Here is a 14,605-nt window from a genome sequence, read left to right as displayed (position 1 = left end):
CTGGCGCCGCCTAGCGGCCGAATCGCGAACCAAAGTTGCCGTTACCAGTTAATTCTTAACCTGATGAACAAATTCGCCGAAGACACTATACTTCTATCTCATCGGGATCTTGAGATATACGTTGCGCAAAGTATGTGGCCAATTTTGGTACCCCAAGACAATCCGGAATAACTCCGGAACCATGTGGACCAAGCACCCATGTCCCCGGCATCATAAACTAGAAGAGTTTTTCGTCAAAATTCATCGAAAAACAAATAAGTTATGACCATTTTTGTGCTTTTCCGAAGGTGGAAAATGTACGTTGGCTGGATGAAGGTTAATAAAATTAAACAAACTTATCAATTAGTTCAGTTTTGCTACCACCTTTTTGTTTCAGTGTGTGAAGACCTTAACACAATAAGCTGAAGCGCGTGCGAAACAAAGTGGAACAACTTTGGAACGTCATATTCCAGTGTGGGTAAAGAACAGGAAATTTATTACTTCCATACTCTAGAGTGCCATAGATTCGCATTGTTCCGGGATATAAATCCAGCTTTTGTCTGAAGGCCACTATGAATCATGATGCATTTAATTTTCAACCCGAAACCAGGTTATAAGTTTTTATTTTCCTTCCCGCCACATATTTTCATGTAATCAGATTTAAGCGTACCCCACTCAACGAAATCGCCAAACAAATTAACCTGGAAAATTTTCCACCGCAAACACACTACTGAAACGATGATAAACTCCCACAACGACGGCGGCGCTGCGCTCCGAGCCGGAAACGAATTTCGCGAAAAGCAATTAAACTTGCAACTCCCGGAAGTGTGTTGCCAAGTCACGAACAACGTGAACAGCATGCAATAATGCTAGCAAGCACAATAACAGCACTACCAATTACTCTTCCTGGCGTTCTACCATCATCTCTGCGGGTGATGGAGTACTGTCCTATATATGCATTGCATACACAACACACATACAAACACTATGCAAATTAGCTAACTTGCCATTCATTATCGCTATCGTCTTCCCTTTTCTCTCTCTGTGTTCGTTCGCAGGATTCCCGGTTCGTTATCGTTGTGCACACATCATGGAAACGCTCTACACCGGACACATCCACGGTTTTCCACCGGCGGCCAACGTGTCGTACGGATCGCTGAGCACGACCTGGGGCTCCCAGGGTGGGCTGATTGCGCTGGGGGTCGTCCTGGGGAGCTCCGTTAGCTTGGTGGGGCTGGCGTTTGCCTTCATTACGTACAGGTAGGTGGAAAAGCAGGGAGGTTTGGGGTTTTTAGCGATCATTAGGATTGGATGGGAACGTGTTTTTTCTGTTGTAAACATAGTTTATTTGATGAATATTCTTTGCTATTTGCTTTAGAGAAAACATATCGCTGTACATGTACATCTGCAACACAATGCTTCATTGAAACTCATTATCCCGAGCTTCTACACCATGATTTTTGAACTTCATGGAACGATATTTCCTTCCATATTTTGTCGATTTCCATTATTTACCCTCCAAAACAGAGATAACACAAGTAACAATGTATGCTGAACAGAGTATTAGCTGAACAATAGCCGGTTAATGGTGTCAATGGCTGAACACAATGACAGCTGAATAGTGGTCTGAAGTATGGCTTGTTCAACCTCTTTAATCAGCAATACATAAATGGCAGCAGATCTAGTTGAATAGAATAGTATTCATCTGGGTAACCAGCTTTAAAACAAGGTTACAACCATTCATTTGCAAAGATTTACATTCATTTGCTATTATCTCAGTTCAGAAGCATGCTATCATAAAACAATGTATGGATGAATTTAACCTTGTAGTTTTATCTAAAAGTTTGCCGAATAACATTGGGGTCGCACACGCATTCCAAAGTCGTGAGCGAGCTGTGAAGGCAACTTTCCACAGCGTGAATGAAATTTACATTCACCGCGTGGAGAGTTGCCTTCACAGCTCGCTCACGACTTTGGTATACGTTTGCGACCCCAATGTTATTCGGAAAACTTTCAGATAAAACTACAAGGTTAAATTCATCCATACATTGTTTTTCGATAGCATGCTTCTGAACTGAGATAATAGCAAATGAATGTAAATCTTTGCAAATGAATGATCGCAACCTTGCTTTAAAACATACACCAATATGCAGAATTATTCATCTGTTGTTCAACCTTTATTCAAATAATTTTTGACAGCTGACCCAAGCATGGTTTTCGTGAAGTCCACATCGCTTCTTCGGCCTCAATGCAGACTTAGTTCAACTTATGTTCTTGACTATTCAGATACAACAAACAATGCTGTTGTTTTAGAGGATATGTATACAATTGTGTTTGGTGTATGTGCTAAGGTGAGTGACTATAAACCAGGAAGTCCGAGTTAAGATACCTGTTTTCCCACAGATTAATTTATACATTCCTATACATCTCTTCTGGAAATAGACACATAGCTAATGGTGAAAATAGGCTCACGACAGGTTTTTTTTTTTATTTTTACACAATCAATTACTTAAATTTATCTTAAGATAACTGTTGCGTACGACAAGAAATTAGAACTCCGAACTGCGAAAGGGTCACTCGATGCACTCGCACCAGAAAACCATAATAAATAAGAATTGCCACTGTTCGCGATTTCGTCAAATGAATGTGTCATGCAATTGAATTGCTTCCAGCCTATGCATTCACCACACAAATATAATTTCGTTGAACCCATATCCGCCCAGCATCCTATTTATAGGACAGTCCTTTTGATGTGTATATCTGCAGAATTACGCAAAATTTTAGAATACTTTCTTCGGAGAAGATGTTCTCCACACCCATACCTTGCTCATAGTTGTCAATATAGTTTGTGACTGATTCACTAGGTGGCGTAAACGATGCTGCAAAGATTACATATTTTCATGATCTATGAGCTTAATTTCCGACGCGAAAAAAAAATATTTCCCTTGAATCTTCTTCTTCTTTTTTATGGCTCTGGCCTGCCTCTCTCCAACTTAGTGTTCTTTGAGCACTTCCACAGTTATTATTAAGGGCTTTCTTTGCCAGCCATTGCATGAATTATTTATTTATTTATTTATTTATTTCTCATATAATGAAGTAGCGTAAGGAATATCCTTTTTAAATGCTACAAACGTTGAATTCACGGAGTCAAAATTACAAAATACATCCGAAACTGACGCTATATTGATCGACGGTTTACAAACTAACCTAACTTATTGCTGATGCTGACTGTTGAACAAGGCGACACACTCCTGTCGAAATCAACTTACACTAGTCCCATTTTTAATATTAAGAGGAAGTTGATTCCAAAACACTATGCCCTGAACAAATAGTGTATTCCTGTAATGCGACGTGTTAAACCGTGGCAGAGTAAAGTTACGATTACGACTGTTTTGAAATGGCTGAAGTTTGGTATAAAGATATCTTGGGGATTTTTTAAAAATAATCTTAAATAAAAGAACACAACTACGAAGCATAAGAAAGTCTTGAAAATGACAACCGAGAAGCTGTGGCTGTAAGTGGGTTACTCTTGAGAATCTATTGAGATTAAAAACATAGCGAACACAAGAATTCAAAGCTACACGCAAACGACTTATCGACATTGCTGAAGCGTTTAGTAAAAAAACGTCGCCGTACATAAAGTACGGCAAAATTAATGATTTGAAAAGCCTTAATTTGATTGCTATCGGTAAAGTATAAGAAGTGATTCGAAGCATACGAAGGCATCTGTATATTTTGGTACATTGGGCATTAATATGACCTTCCCACTCAAGATCGTTCTGAATAATAAAACCTAGCGTTGTTAATTTATCAACGTATTGAATCAACACATTTCCAAACAAAACATTTGGACGAACATTTACAACTCTGTTTCTAGTTATTAGCATAACTTTAGTCTTATCGGGGTTTACAGGCAAAAGGTTTCTAGTAGACCATTCCAAGATTCTCGAAAGATCATCATTAAGCAATTCGACCATTTCGGCAGTCGAAAGATCAGTAGCCATGATGTAAATTTGGACGTCATCCGCAAACAAATGAATTCGGCAATGTTTCAGAACACTCGGCAAGTCGTTAATGAACATTGAAAAAAGCAAAGGGCCCAAAATAGAACCTTGCGGAACACCGGATAAAATATCGACACTATCCGAGTAACAATCATCGATGCAAACAAATTGAGACCTGTTGGACAGATATGATTGCATTAAACGGACCGCAGATCTTGAGAATGAAAACTCCGATGTCAATTTGTTCAACAGTTTCGTGTGTGATACCCTATCAAAAGCCTTAGAAAAATCAATCATAAGAAGAAATGCGATACCCTTCTTGTCAATAACAGTATGTATGTCGTCATGTACTTTGAGAAAGGCAGTTATAGTACTATGTCCTGCTCTAAACCCAGATTGAAATTCTGTCAATAAGTTGAAGTTTAATAGATGACTCTGAATTTGTGATTTGAGGATTTTTTCAAATACTTTCGATAAACTACTTAGAATGCTTATGGGTCTAAGGTTGTCGAGAGAATTTCCTGATGTTTTTTTGCCTTTCTCGTACACCAAGGTGTACCGAAAGGCTATATGTTCACTCCAAAAATGAAATTTCGATAGAGCCCCCAGAGGGGCAAGTTTCATATACCAATCGACTCAGCTCGACGAGTTGAGATGATGTCTGTGTGTGTGTATGTGTGTGTGTGTGTATGTATGTGTGTGTGTATGTGTACAAAAAAAGGTCACCTCACTTTTAGATAGTAAATATCAACCGATTTCAACGACCGACGGCTCATTCGACGCGGCCTCTGGTCCCATTGTTTCCTATTGAAAATGGTTCGGATCGGTCCAGCCGTTCCGGAGTTATGGCCATTTAGGTGTTCCGGAACCGGTACCCCTGGAAGGGGCCAGACATGAAAATGCATCAAACCCATGCATGCGACCCATCAAACCACGGCATTTACGATTATCTGATGAACGGTAAGCAGGAAAATAGTCTCAGACCATATCTGAACCGGTTGTGTTCCGGAACCGGTTCAGGGTGTCCCGCCGGAAGTGGCCAAATATCAAATTGAACATAACTCATGCATGCGACACATCAAACAGCGGCATTTTCGATAATCCGATGAACGGTTAGCAGGAAAACATTATTAGACCACATCTTAACCGGTAGTGTTCCGGAACCGGTTCCGGATGTCCCACCGGAAGTGGCCAAATATAAAAGAGTACCAAACCCATGCATGCGACACATCAAACAGCGGTATTTCCGATAACCTGATGAACGGTAAGCGGGAAAACAGTATCAGACCATATCTGAACCGGTAGTGTTCCGGAACCGGTTCCGGATGTTCCGCCGGATGTAGTCAAATATAAACGAGTACCAAACCGATGCGTGCGACACATCAAACAGAGGCATTTTCGATAATCTTACGAACGGTAAGCAGGAAAACAGAATCAGACCATATCTGAACCGGTAGTTTTCCGGAACCGGTTCCGGATGTTCCGCCGGATGTAGTCAAATATAAACGAGTACCAAACCCATGCATGCGACACATCAAACAGCGGCATTTTTGATAACCTGATGAACGGTCAGCAAGAAAGCAGTATCAGACCATATCTGAACCGGTAGTTGTACGGAACCGGTTCCGGGGGTCTCCACGGATGTGGCCAAATATAAAAGAGTACCAAACTCAAGCATGCGATACAACAAATAATGGCTTTCCTGATAACCTGATGACTGGTTTTAAAAGAAATAGGTTAGGACCACATTAGGGACAGCCGGTAGTGCCGTAACTAGTTTCGGGTGTCCCTCCGAAAGCGGCTAAATATAAAATTGAACTGCACCTATGTATGCGACAGAGCAAGGCTAGGATTTTTTGATAACCTTATGAACGTTAGCAAGCAAACAGGTTCCGACCGGTGAAAAAAATGTTTTACGCATATGGTCAAATCTCAACCGTTACGTAGTAATTGAACATTACATGTTTTTGACTTTGCTTGTCTCAAGTTGGCTATAACTTGAAAATGGTCAAACTTATCGCATTTGAAAGATTATCAAATTTGCTATCAAAAAGATCTTGGAATCTTTTGGTTTAGTTAGATAACTAAAGCAAAAAAGCTCGAAAGTAGTGTTTTGCCTTTCTCGCATACTTAGTGTACTATAAAACTATATGTTCACTCAAAAACCCAGATTAATCCACCTAGTGGTGATAGTGCCTTTCTCGTCGAATATGTACTCAAGAGCCATAAGCCGAAGTGTTCCTGAATTCTGAGAATACTCTAGAACGGAACAAATCTCATTTTCTTCTTTGTCACAGTGCTCGTTGACTTATCAATGGGAGAGTAGAGTTGATAAATAATTAATGTATTTGATGAAAAAATACCCAAACAATGAGCAAATCCGATTAACTCATCGGATTTGGTAATACATTTTCTGGAGGACTCTAATTTCACTTTAAAATTTAAAAATGTATTGGTTATTTATTGGTTAAGGGAGATAAGGGGCATATTGGACACTAAGCAAATGAGTACGTTAGGCCTGTATAACAGAGAAAAGCCTAACATAATTATCAGTTGGCTTACAACTTTAGTTTGTTTCCCACGTATTTCAATCATCATCAGCAGGTATAATGTCTTTATTGTGCAGAAATAATGAAGTGTAAATCGTGTGTTTTTTAGGGCTAGCAGAGAAGGTACGGGGCGAAATAGACACTCCATCTTAGACGAGTTTACATAACATCAAAGTTAATTAAATAAACTTTAGGCTCAAATAATCCAATTGATTTTTTCCAAACACTCTTAAATGCCTAACAGTATACAATGCGCGTACATCCATTTGTAATTGCCAGTGTTAATTTTGCCCCAAATCGACTACAACGTAGCATTTCACTTGTTTTTATGTTGGACACACTCAAACACTGGTAATACCTTATTTGCTGCTGCGTTGAAATTATAAGAATTTCACCATATGAAAAACATATTTCAATTTCAATGATATTTAGGTTATTTTGGAAGCATATGAAAGGTACTTTTGAAAAATAGAACGATGACTTGTACCTTTATACTTATGCAAAAATAGGGGTGTCCATTTCGCTCCGGGTGTCCATTATGCCCCGATCTCCCCTATTTATTTGTGCCCTTCCTCAAAATGATGAATTCCAAAAAAATTTCCAAGGGGGACCCCTCTTGACAAGAGAAAATCGACATTTGTGTCAGCCGTATACAGAAAAGCAACAATTAATTTAAAGCCATAATCGAATTTGGAAACTTATTGATGGCTCATGTTCCGAAGTTATGCATAATGTTAAACGTATAAGCAGAGCTGAACACTATCAAACCTCTCAGTTGACTGCTTGATCACCTTCACTAGCACTGGATGCCGATCATTATCAAGATATTTCGGCATTTTTTTTCTGCACACTTTAGCCTTTATTTTATTATCATTGATTATAAGATTTATGTAACATTTGACAAAAAAAGTGCAAGCTAGAGAAATTTCTCATAATAAAACCCATTCAAATTTCAACCGTGTTACAGAGCACGAGGGTTCAACCAGTTGCATCAAAATTGTGCGTAGTAATTTCCGCAAAAGGGGATTGATGCTATAAAATTAAAATTTCCCCATACAACGTCGATCCATCCTACTGTATAATTATGTCTCAGGAATCTAAAATGGTGTGATTTGACAAGATCGCTTTAATTTTTATTAAGATTTTGTTCTTTTACGCATATTTATCGCTTGCATTGATTTTGTTCACCTTCGTAATTTCAGCGATGCATCCAATCCTGATTCTGCAACACTGCTGGTAATCTTAGGTGTGGTCAGAGACTATTTTCTTGCTGCCCGTTTATCTGGTTATCCAACATTTTTGATGATTTGATGTTTCCTATGTATGGGTTTGGTTCACTTTTATAACTGGCCACTTCCGGCGGGACACCTGGAACCGGTTCCGGAACACAACCGGTTCAGATATGTTATTTGTGGATTGAATGGTAATTATCGGTGACGAATATCGTAAACAGCTTGTTAAGCGTTACGCGTTTCGACCTACTATTCTTCAGTCATCGTCAGACGCATTCAGTTGGATTCCCTCTTTCAACTTAATCAGTTTAATATACGTATAAGCGGTTCAGATATGGTCTGAAATTATTTTCCTGCTTACCGTTCATCTGGTCATCGATAAAGCCGCAATTTAGTGTGTCACATGCATAGGTTTGGTTCAGTTTTTTAATTGATCACTTCCGACGGGATACCTGGAACCGGTTCCGGAACACAACCTGTTCAAATACGGTATGAAACTATTTTCCTGCTTACCATTCATCTGGTTATCGAAAAAGCCGCTCTTTGATGTGTCGCATGCATGGGTTTGGTTCACTTTTTTAATTGGCCACTTCCGGCGGAACACTTGGAACCGGTTTCGGAACACAACCGGTTCAGATAAGGGATGAAACTATTTTCCTGCTAACCGTTCATCTGGTTATCGAAAAAGCCGCTCTTTGATGCGTCGCATACATGGTTAACTTTTTTAATTGGCCACTTCCGGCGGGACACCTGGAACCGGTTTCGGAACACAACCGGTTCAGATAAGGGATGAAACTATTTTCCTGCTTACCTTTCATCTAGTTATCGAAAAAGCCGCTCTTTGATGCGTCGCATGCATGGGTTTGGTTCATTTTTTTAATTGGTCACTTCCGGCAGGACACCCGGAACCGGTTACGGAACACTATCGGATCAAATATGGTCTGAAACTACTTTCCTGCTTACCATTCAACTGGTTATCGAAAAAGCCGCGGTTTGATATGTCGCATGCATGGGTTATGTTCACTTTTGTATTTGGCCACTTCCGGCAGGTCACCCGGAACCGGTTCCGGAACACTACCGGTTCAGATATAGTCTGAGACTATTTTCCTACTTCCCGTTTATCAGATAATCGAAAATGCCGTGGTTTGATGGGTCGCATGCATAGGTTTGTTGCATTTTCATATCTGGCCCCTTCCTGGGGTACCGATCCGGAACACCTAAATGGCCATAACTCCGGAACGGCTGGACCGATCCGAACCATTTTCAATAGGAAACAATGGGACCAGATTCCGCGTCGAATGAACCGTCGGTCGTTAAAATCGGTTGATGTTTACTACCTAAAAGTTAGGTGACCTTTTTTGTACACACACACACACACATACGCACACACATACATACACACACACACACATACACACACACAGACATCATCTCAACTCGTCGAGCTGAGTCGATTGGTATATAACACTTGACCCCTCCGGAGGCTCTATCAAATTTTCGTTTTTGGAGTGAACATATAGCCTTTCGGTACACCTTGGTGTACGAGAAAGGCAAAAACGATTTTTCGGAAAAAGGCTCGGTGGATCAAGTCGCATATACCAATCAACTCAGTTCAACGAACTGAGATTATGTCTATATGTGTGTTTGTATATGCGCAAAATAAGTTCACTCACTTTTAAGGCACTTCCCATTGGCCGATTTTTCGGATTATAGCTTGAATCGAACCGGAATTGTTTGCTATCCTAAATGGTCCAGATCGGCCAAGGCGTTCCGGAGTTTTGGCCATTTCAGTGAACTAGCCCATCATGCGATAAATCAAACTGCGGCAATTTTTGTAACCCTTAGCATGGTTGACGAGTTTTGTGTGGAAATCAACACTGGAGACCAGAAGCTTCACGATGTCGGCCCAAAATTAAAGATGGCAGCCAAATGTTCAAGGTGGCGGCTCAAAATTCAAGATCGCGGCTGTTTACTAGAGATTTAGGCTCTATATGGGGAAGATGTCTGGACTCCTAAAATGGCGACTAGAATATCCAAGATGGCGGTCTGAAATCCAAGATGGTGGCTTCAAATTCAAGATGGCTTCTGTTTAAAGAAGTATAAGGCTCTAAAACCATTGAAGATGTCCGGAGTCAAAAAATGTCGACCAGAATGTACAAGATGGCGGCTTCAGTTTCAAGATGGCGGCTGTTTGATAGAGATTTAAGCTCTAACGGCTGTTTAATGAAGTTTTCGGCTCTAAAACCGCGCAATATTGGTATATTTGGTATGGGGAAGACTTCCAGAGTCCAAAATGGCGATCAGGATATCCAAAATGGCGATCTAAAATTTAAGATGGCGGCTCCGAATTCAATATCGCGGCTGTTTAATGGAGTTTTAGGGCCTGAAACAATGCATATTTGGTATGGGGATGATGTCTGGATGTCTGGATTCCAAAGATGGCGACCAGAACATCCAAGATGGCAATCTTTAATCCTAAATGGCGGCTTCAAATTTAAGATAGCGTCTTTTTCTTAAGAGTTTGAGGCTCAAACATTGAAAGCCAGATAAACGATATGATTTCTGGTATGATGAAATGGATTTCTGTTAATTGTATGAATGAACGATATTCATAAACATTTCGCTTGAGTTTTAATGAAATGGGGGTTCGAAGGCACGAGAAAGGCGCCATCACCGCTAGGTGGATTAATAAGGGTTTTTCCGAATTGGGATTACTTTGGACGATTTCCAACCACGAGGATATTTAGATGTAGAAATAATTAAGTTGAAGATGGATCTAATTTGAGAAACTATTGAAGGAAGAATCAGTCGAATAAACTGGATTGGAATATTGTCTATGCCAATTGCATTAGATTTTATAGATTTTATCGCTAAAATGACATCATGATCACTAATCGGTGAAAACTGAAATCCATGAGTATTTTCATGAGGAATCTGTAAAGTATTGTTATCAACAGTGAAATTTGAAGCAAAATATTCATTGATTTCCGCGTTTGTGTTATCAAAATTTCTATTACATGTAGATGAATTTATTGCCCCAATATGTTTAAGTTTGTTCCATAAGTCCTTAGAAGAGTTAGAAGAGTCGATCCTTTGGGTCACAAGATCGGATTTGGCGTTATGGATAAGTTGTGTAACTTTGTTACGTAACCGTTTATATTGGTTATGATTTACTGTCGACCTATCTGAAACCCATAAACGATACGCAATGTTACGTTCAACCATAGCCCTTTGAATTTCACTGTTGAACCAAGGATTACGTTTAGGCTTGGAACGACGCAGTGGAACGAAAGAATCATGTAGATCACTCAATATTGTATTGAAAACATCAATTGCTATGTCGGAGTCAGTAATACTGTCAAGAATGGACCAATCAATTGAGTTGATGGCCCGTGTTAACCCTCCAAAGTCTACGTTCTTGTAATCTCTGTACATGAAATGGTCAGGGATTGATTTTCGTGCTATATTCAAAGAGGAAAAAATTATATCGTGGTTTGAAAACGCTGGGGCTGACACTTGTTGTGCATTTAGTACAAATTCTTGGTTGGACGACAGAATCAAATCAATCAGAGAACATCCAGTTTGATGAAAATGGGTTGGGAATGAGTTTGCACAAACAAATCCGAGAGAATCAACAGAACTTTTAAATTTAAATGTTTTGTTGCATGATTTATTTAAATCTGTATTAAAATCTCCCATTATAACTGTGTTAGGATATTGTACGGACAGCTCAAATAATTGATCTAATAATAAATCAGAACAATCTGAGCTGGGAGGGTTATAAAAGATGCCTAGTAAGAATTTATCCTGTTCATATTGGATTTCAACGAATAAATATTCAGTAAGATTTGAATAGTCGACACCGGATCTTAATTCTGAATTACAAAGAACTTTAAATTTCAAATCACACTTAAAATAAACACAAATTCCACCCCCACGGCCGTAGCTTCTGTCGAGTCTCAAGAGATTGTACCCATCTAGAGCGACCAAGTTGTCATTTATATCGCTTGTAAGCCAACTTTCTGTAATGCAGACAATATCTACTTTACTTTGGAAGAAACATAACTTGAATTCATTGAATTTCGACATCTGTCGGGCACATATACTTTGCATATTAATGTGGAAAATATTCAGATAATTATTATTGAGTACACTGTTCATCACAACACGGGGAATACAACTATTTGAAAGAGCATTAGCTTGGTTATCCGGCATCTATGTTAGACATAGTAAGCGAACTTAAACAAAACTGTCCCACCCTGTTCAACATCAACAAATCAGCAATGAAAGTGAATGACAAGTAATTTAGCGAAAAACAATTCATTGATAAAATTGAAAAAAAAAACCCTAGTGCAGTTCGTGAATTCGGTTGGAACTAAGTAAATACATAATGGAAATAGGCCAACAACAGCATCAACAGCAACTTCAACAACAGCAGCAACAGCGGGTCCAGGCAGCATCGGCAGCATAGCAGAATGAGCATTTGATAAATATACTCGATGAAAGAGTGCTCATTGAATGTAAAACTTTAAGGACGGAAGAAAACAAAGGAAAAATGAAGGAGCGGAGACACGGAAATCTACGGAAGGAATATGCAGAAATATTAAGGAAAAGGAATCTTGCAGATAACTTTCAGGAGTGGAATAAACAGAGGATTGATAAGGATGGGAGACATGGAAAAATTGTAGGAAGGAAAGAATAACTTTCAATGGATAAGGATTATGTTGGTAACTGGTTCAGCGAGAAAATTGGATTCGGTTCAGCATCAGCAGCAACTTTTGTGTAGACGATTCCACCACGCGTGAAAACGGACTGAAGCGTTCCATCCTTCTTCAGCTTTAGTGCGGCTCCCTTGATCGTACGGCCAAGCTTAGTAAGATTCTCGCTGATGTATATCCTCAATTTCGTCGCAAGTCCAAGATGTTGAAGCGAAAGATTTCGTGTTGCAAGGTATCGTCTGAAGAAATCATTACGCTCACTTTTGAAGGCAAACTGGAGTAAAATGGGAGGGGTACAACCAGCTTTCAAGGATGCTCGAGCAAGACGTTTGATAAAGGCGAGCGGAGCATTTTTCCTGCTGTATCCGAGTACAGAGTACACCGTTTCCAGGACTCCAGGAAGATCCTCAGAAGGGTGGAACGGAACCCCAAATAGCAATAAATCGTCGCTTCTCTCCATAGCAGCAGTACGTTCGGCGATAGAACAGACTTCGCTTTTTACTTTCCCCACACCATTCGCCACTGTATCAATTTGGGCTCTGCTCGTCTCTTGGAAATACTGGATTTTTTCGCGAAGAACGTTAATTTTATCTTGCAAGGAGCTTTTGCAAGTCTCGATGATTGCAATGGTTTTGTTGACCATTTCGTGGAACATGGACTGCATTCTCGCTAGAAGATCATCAAGAGATGTGACGAATTCTTGTTGTCGTTGCAGCACCAAAGTATCGCTATTAGTATTAGTACATTTATATAGTGAGGCAAGCACAATGATACACTTTGCCTAGGGAGTCGAGCAAACTTTCCCAACCGGAACGGGAATCGAAGCCGCCATCTCCGGATTGGCGATCCATAGCCTTAACCACTAGGCTCACTGGAGACCTCTGCAATTTCCAGGGAATTATTTCCCTGGAATCTTGACAATGGTTAAAAATTTAGAGTTCATTTCTTCGGTAGAGTTGTTAATCAATACATACAAAAGTCGATGTATTTATGATTGTATGTTTATATGCTTGTATGTTTATATGTTTGTATGTTTGTCTATTTGTCTGTTTATATGCATGTACGTATGTATCTACGTATGTATGCCGGAATATAGGCATAACTCTGGAATGCGTCAAGATGTTTCAATCAAATTTGGCATTCCTTAGGATGTGGAGGTGGTAGTAGGGGTATTGGAATTCAAAATGGCGGCTCAGGTTCCAAGATGGCGGTCAAAACTCCAGAATATATGTTTTGCCTTTCTCGTACACTAAGTGTACTGGAAAGGCTATATGTTCGCTCCAAAAATGACCTTTTGATAGGAGGCCCGGAGAGTCGAGTCACATATACCAATCGACTCAGCTCGACGAATTGAGGTGATGTCTGTATGTGTGTATGTATGTGTGTATGTATGTGTGTGTGTATGTGTGTGTGTGTACAAAAAAACTCACATCACTTTTTGGCAGTAAACTTCAACCGATTTTAATGACCGACGGTTCATTCGACGCGGAATCTGGTCCTATTGTTTCCTATTGAAAATGGTTCAGATCAGTCCAGCCGTTCCGGAATTATGGCCATTTAGGTGTTCCGGACCGGTACCCCAGGAAAGGGCCAGATATGAAAACGCTACAAACCCATCCATGCGACACATCAAACTACGGCATTTTCGATGACTTGATGAACAGTAAGTAGAAAAAGGGTCTCAGACCATATCTGAACCGGTAGTGTCCCGGAACCGGTTCCGGATGTCCCGCCGGAAGTGGCTAAACATAAAAGTGAACTAAACCCATGCATGCGACATATCAAACCGTGGATTTTTCGATAACCTGATGTACAGTAAGAAGGAAAATATTCTCAGACCATATCGGAACCGGTAGCATTCCGGAACCGGTTCCAGATGTCCCGCTGGAGGTGGCCAAGTGTAAAAGTCAACCAAACCCATGCATGTGACATATCAAATAGTGGCTTTTTTGATATCCTGATGAAAGGTAAGCAGGAAAATATTTTAAGAACATATTTGAACCGGTTGTGTTCCGGAACCGGTTCTGGGTGTCCCACCGGAAGTGACCAAATGTAAAATTGAACTAAAACCATGCATGCGACATATCATTACGCGGCTTTTTCGATAACCTGATGAACACTAA

At 40.0% G+C, this 14,605-nt stretch overlaps 1 protein-coding gene across 2 annotated transcripts in view; it reads left to right on the top strand.

The window, feature by feature from the left end:
* Positions 1–14,605, top strand: part of LOC109419150 (latrophilin-like protein LAT-2) — a 444,748-nt gene that overhangs the window by 241,324 nt on the left and 188,819 nt on the right. For both annotated transcript variants that reach the window (XM_062857118.1, XM_062857117.1), the window contains one exon: positions 1,038–1,239. In XM_062857118.1, coding sequence (XP_062713102.1) covers positions 1,070–1,239 — 170 coding nt within the window. In that variant the 5' untranslated portion in view covers positions 1,038–1,069. The remainder of the gene's footprint in view (positions 1–1,037; positions 1,240–14,605) is intronic.

Source organism: Aedes albopictus, chromosome 3 (genome assembly GCF_035046485.1).
Source record: "Aedes albopictus strain Foshan chromosome 3, AalbF5, whole genome shotgun sequence".
In the NCBI taxonomy this organism is placed as follows: Eukaryota; Metazoa; Arthropoda; class Insecta; order Diptera; family Culicidae; genus Aedes; species Aedes albopictus.
The sequence above is the reverse complement of the archived record's forward strand: the minus strand, read 5'-3'. Positions and strand labels throughout refer to the sequence as shown.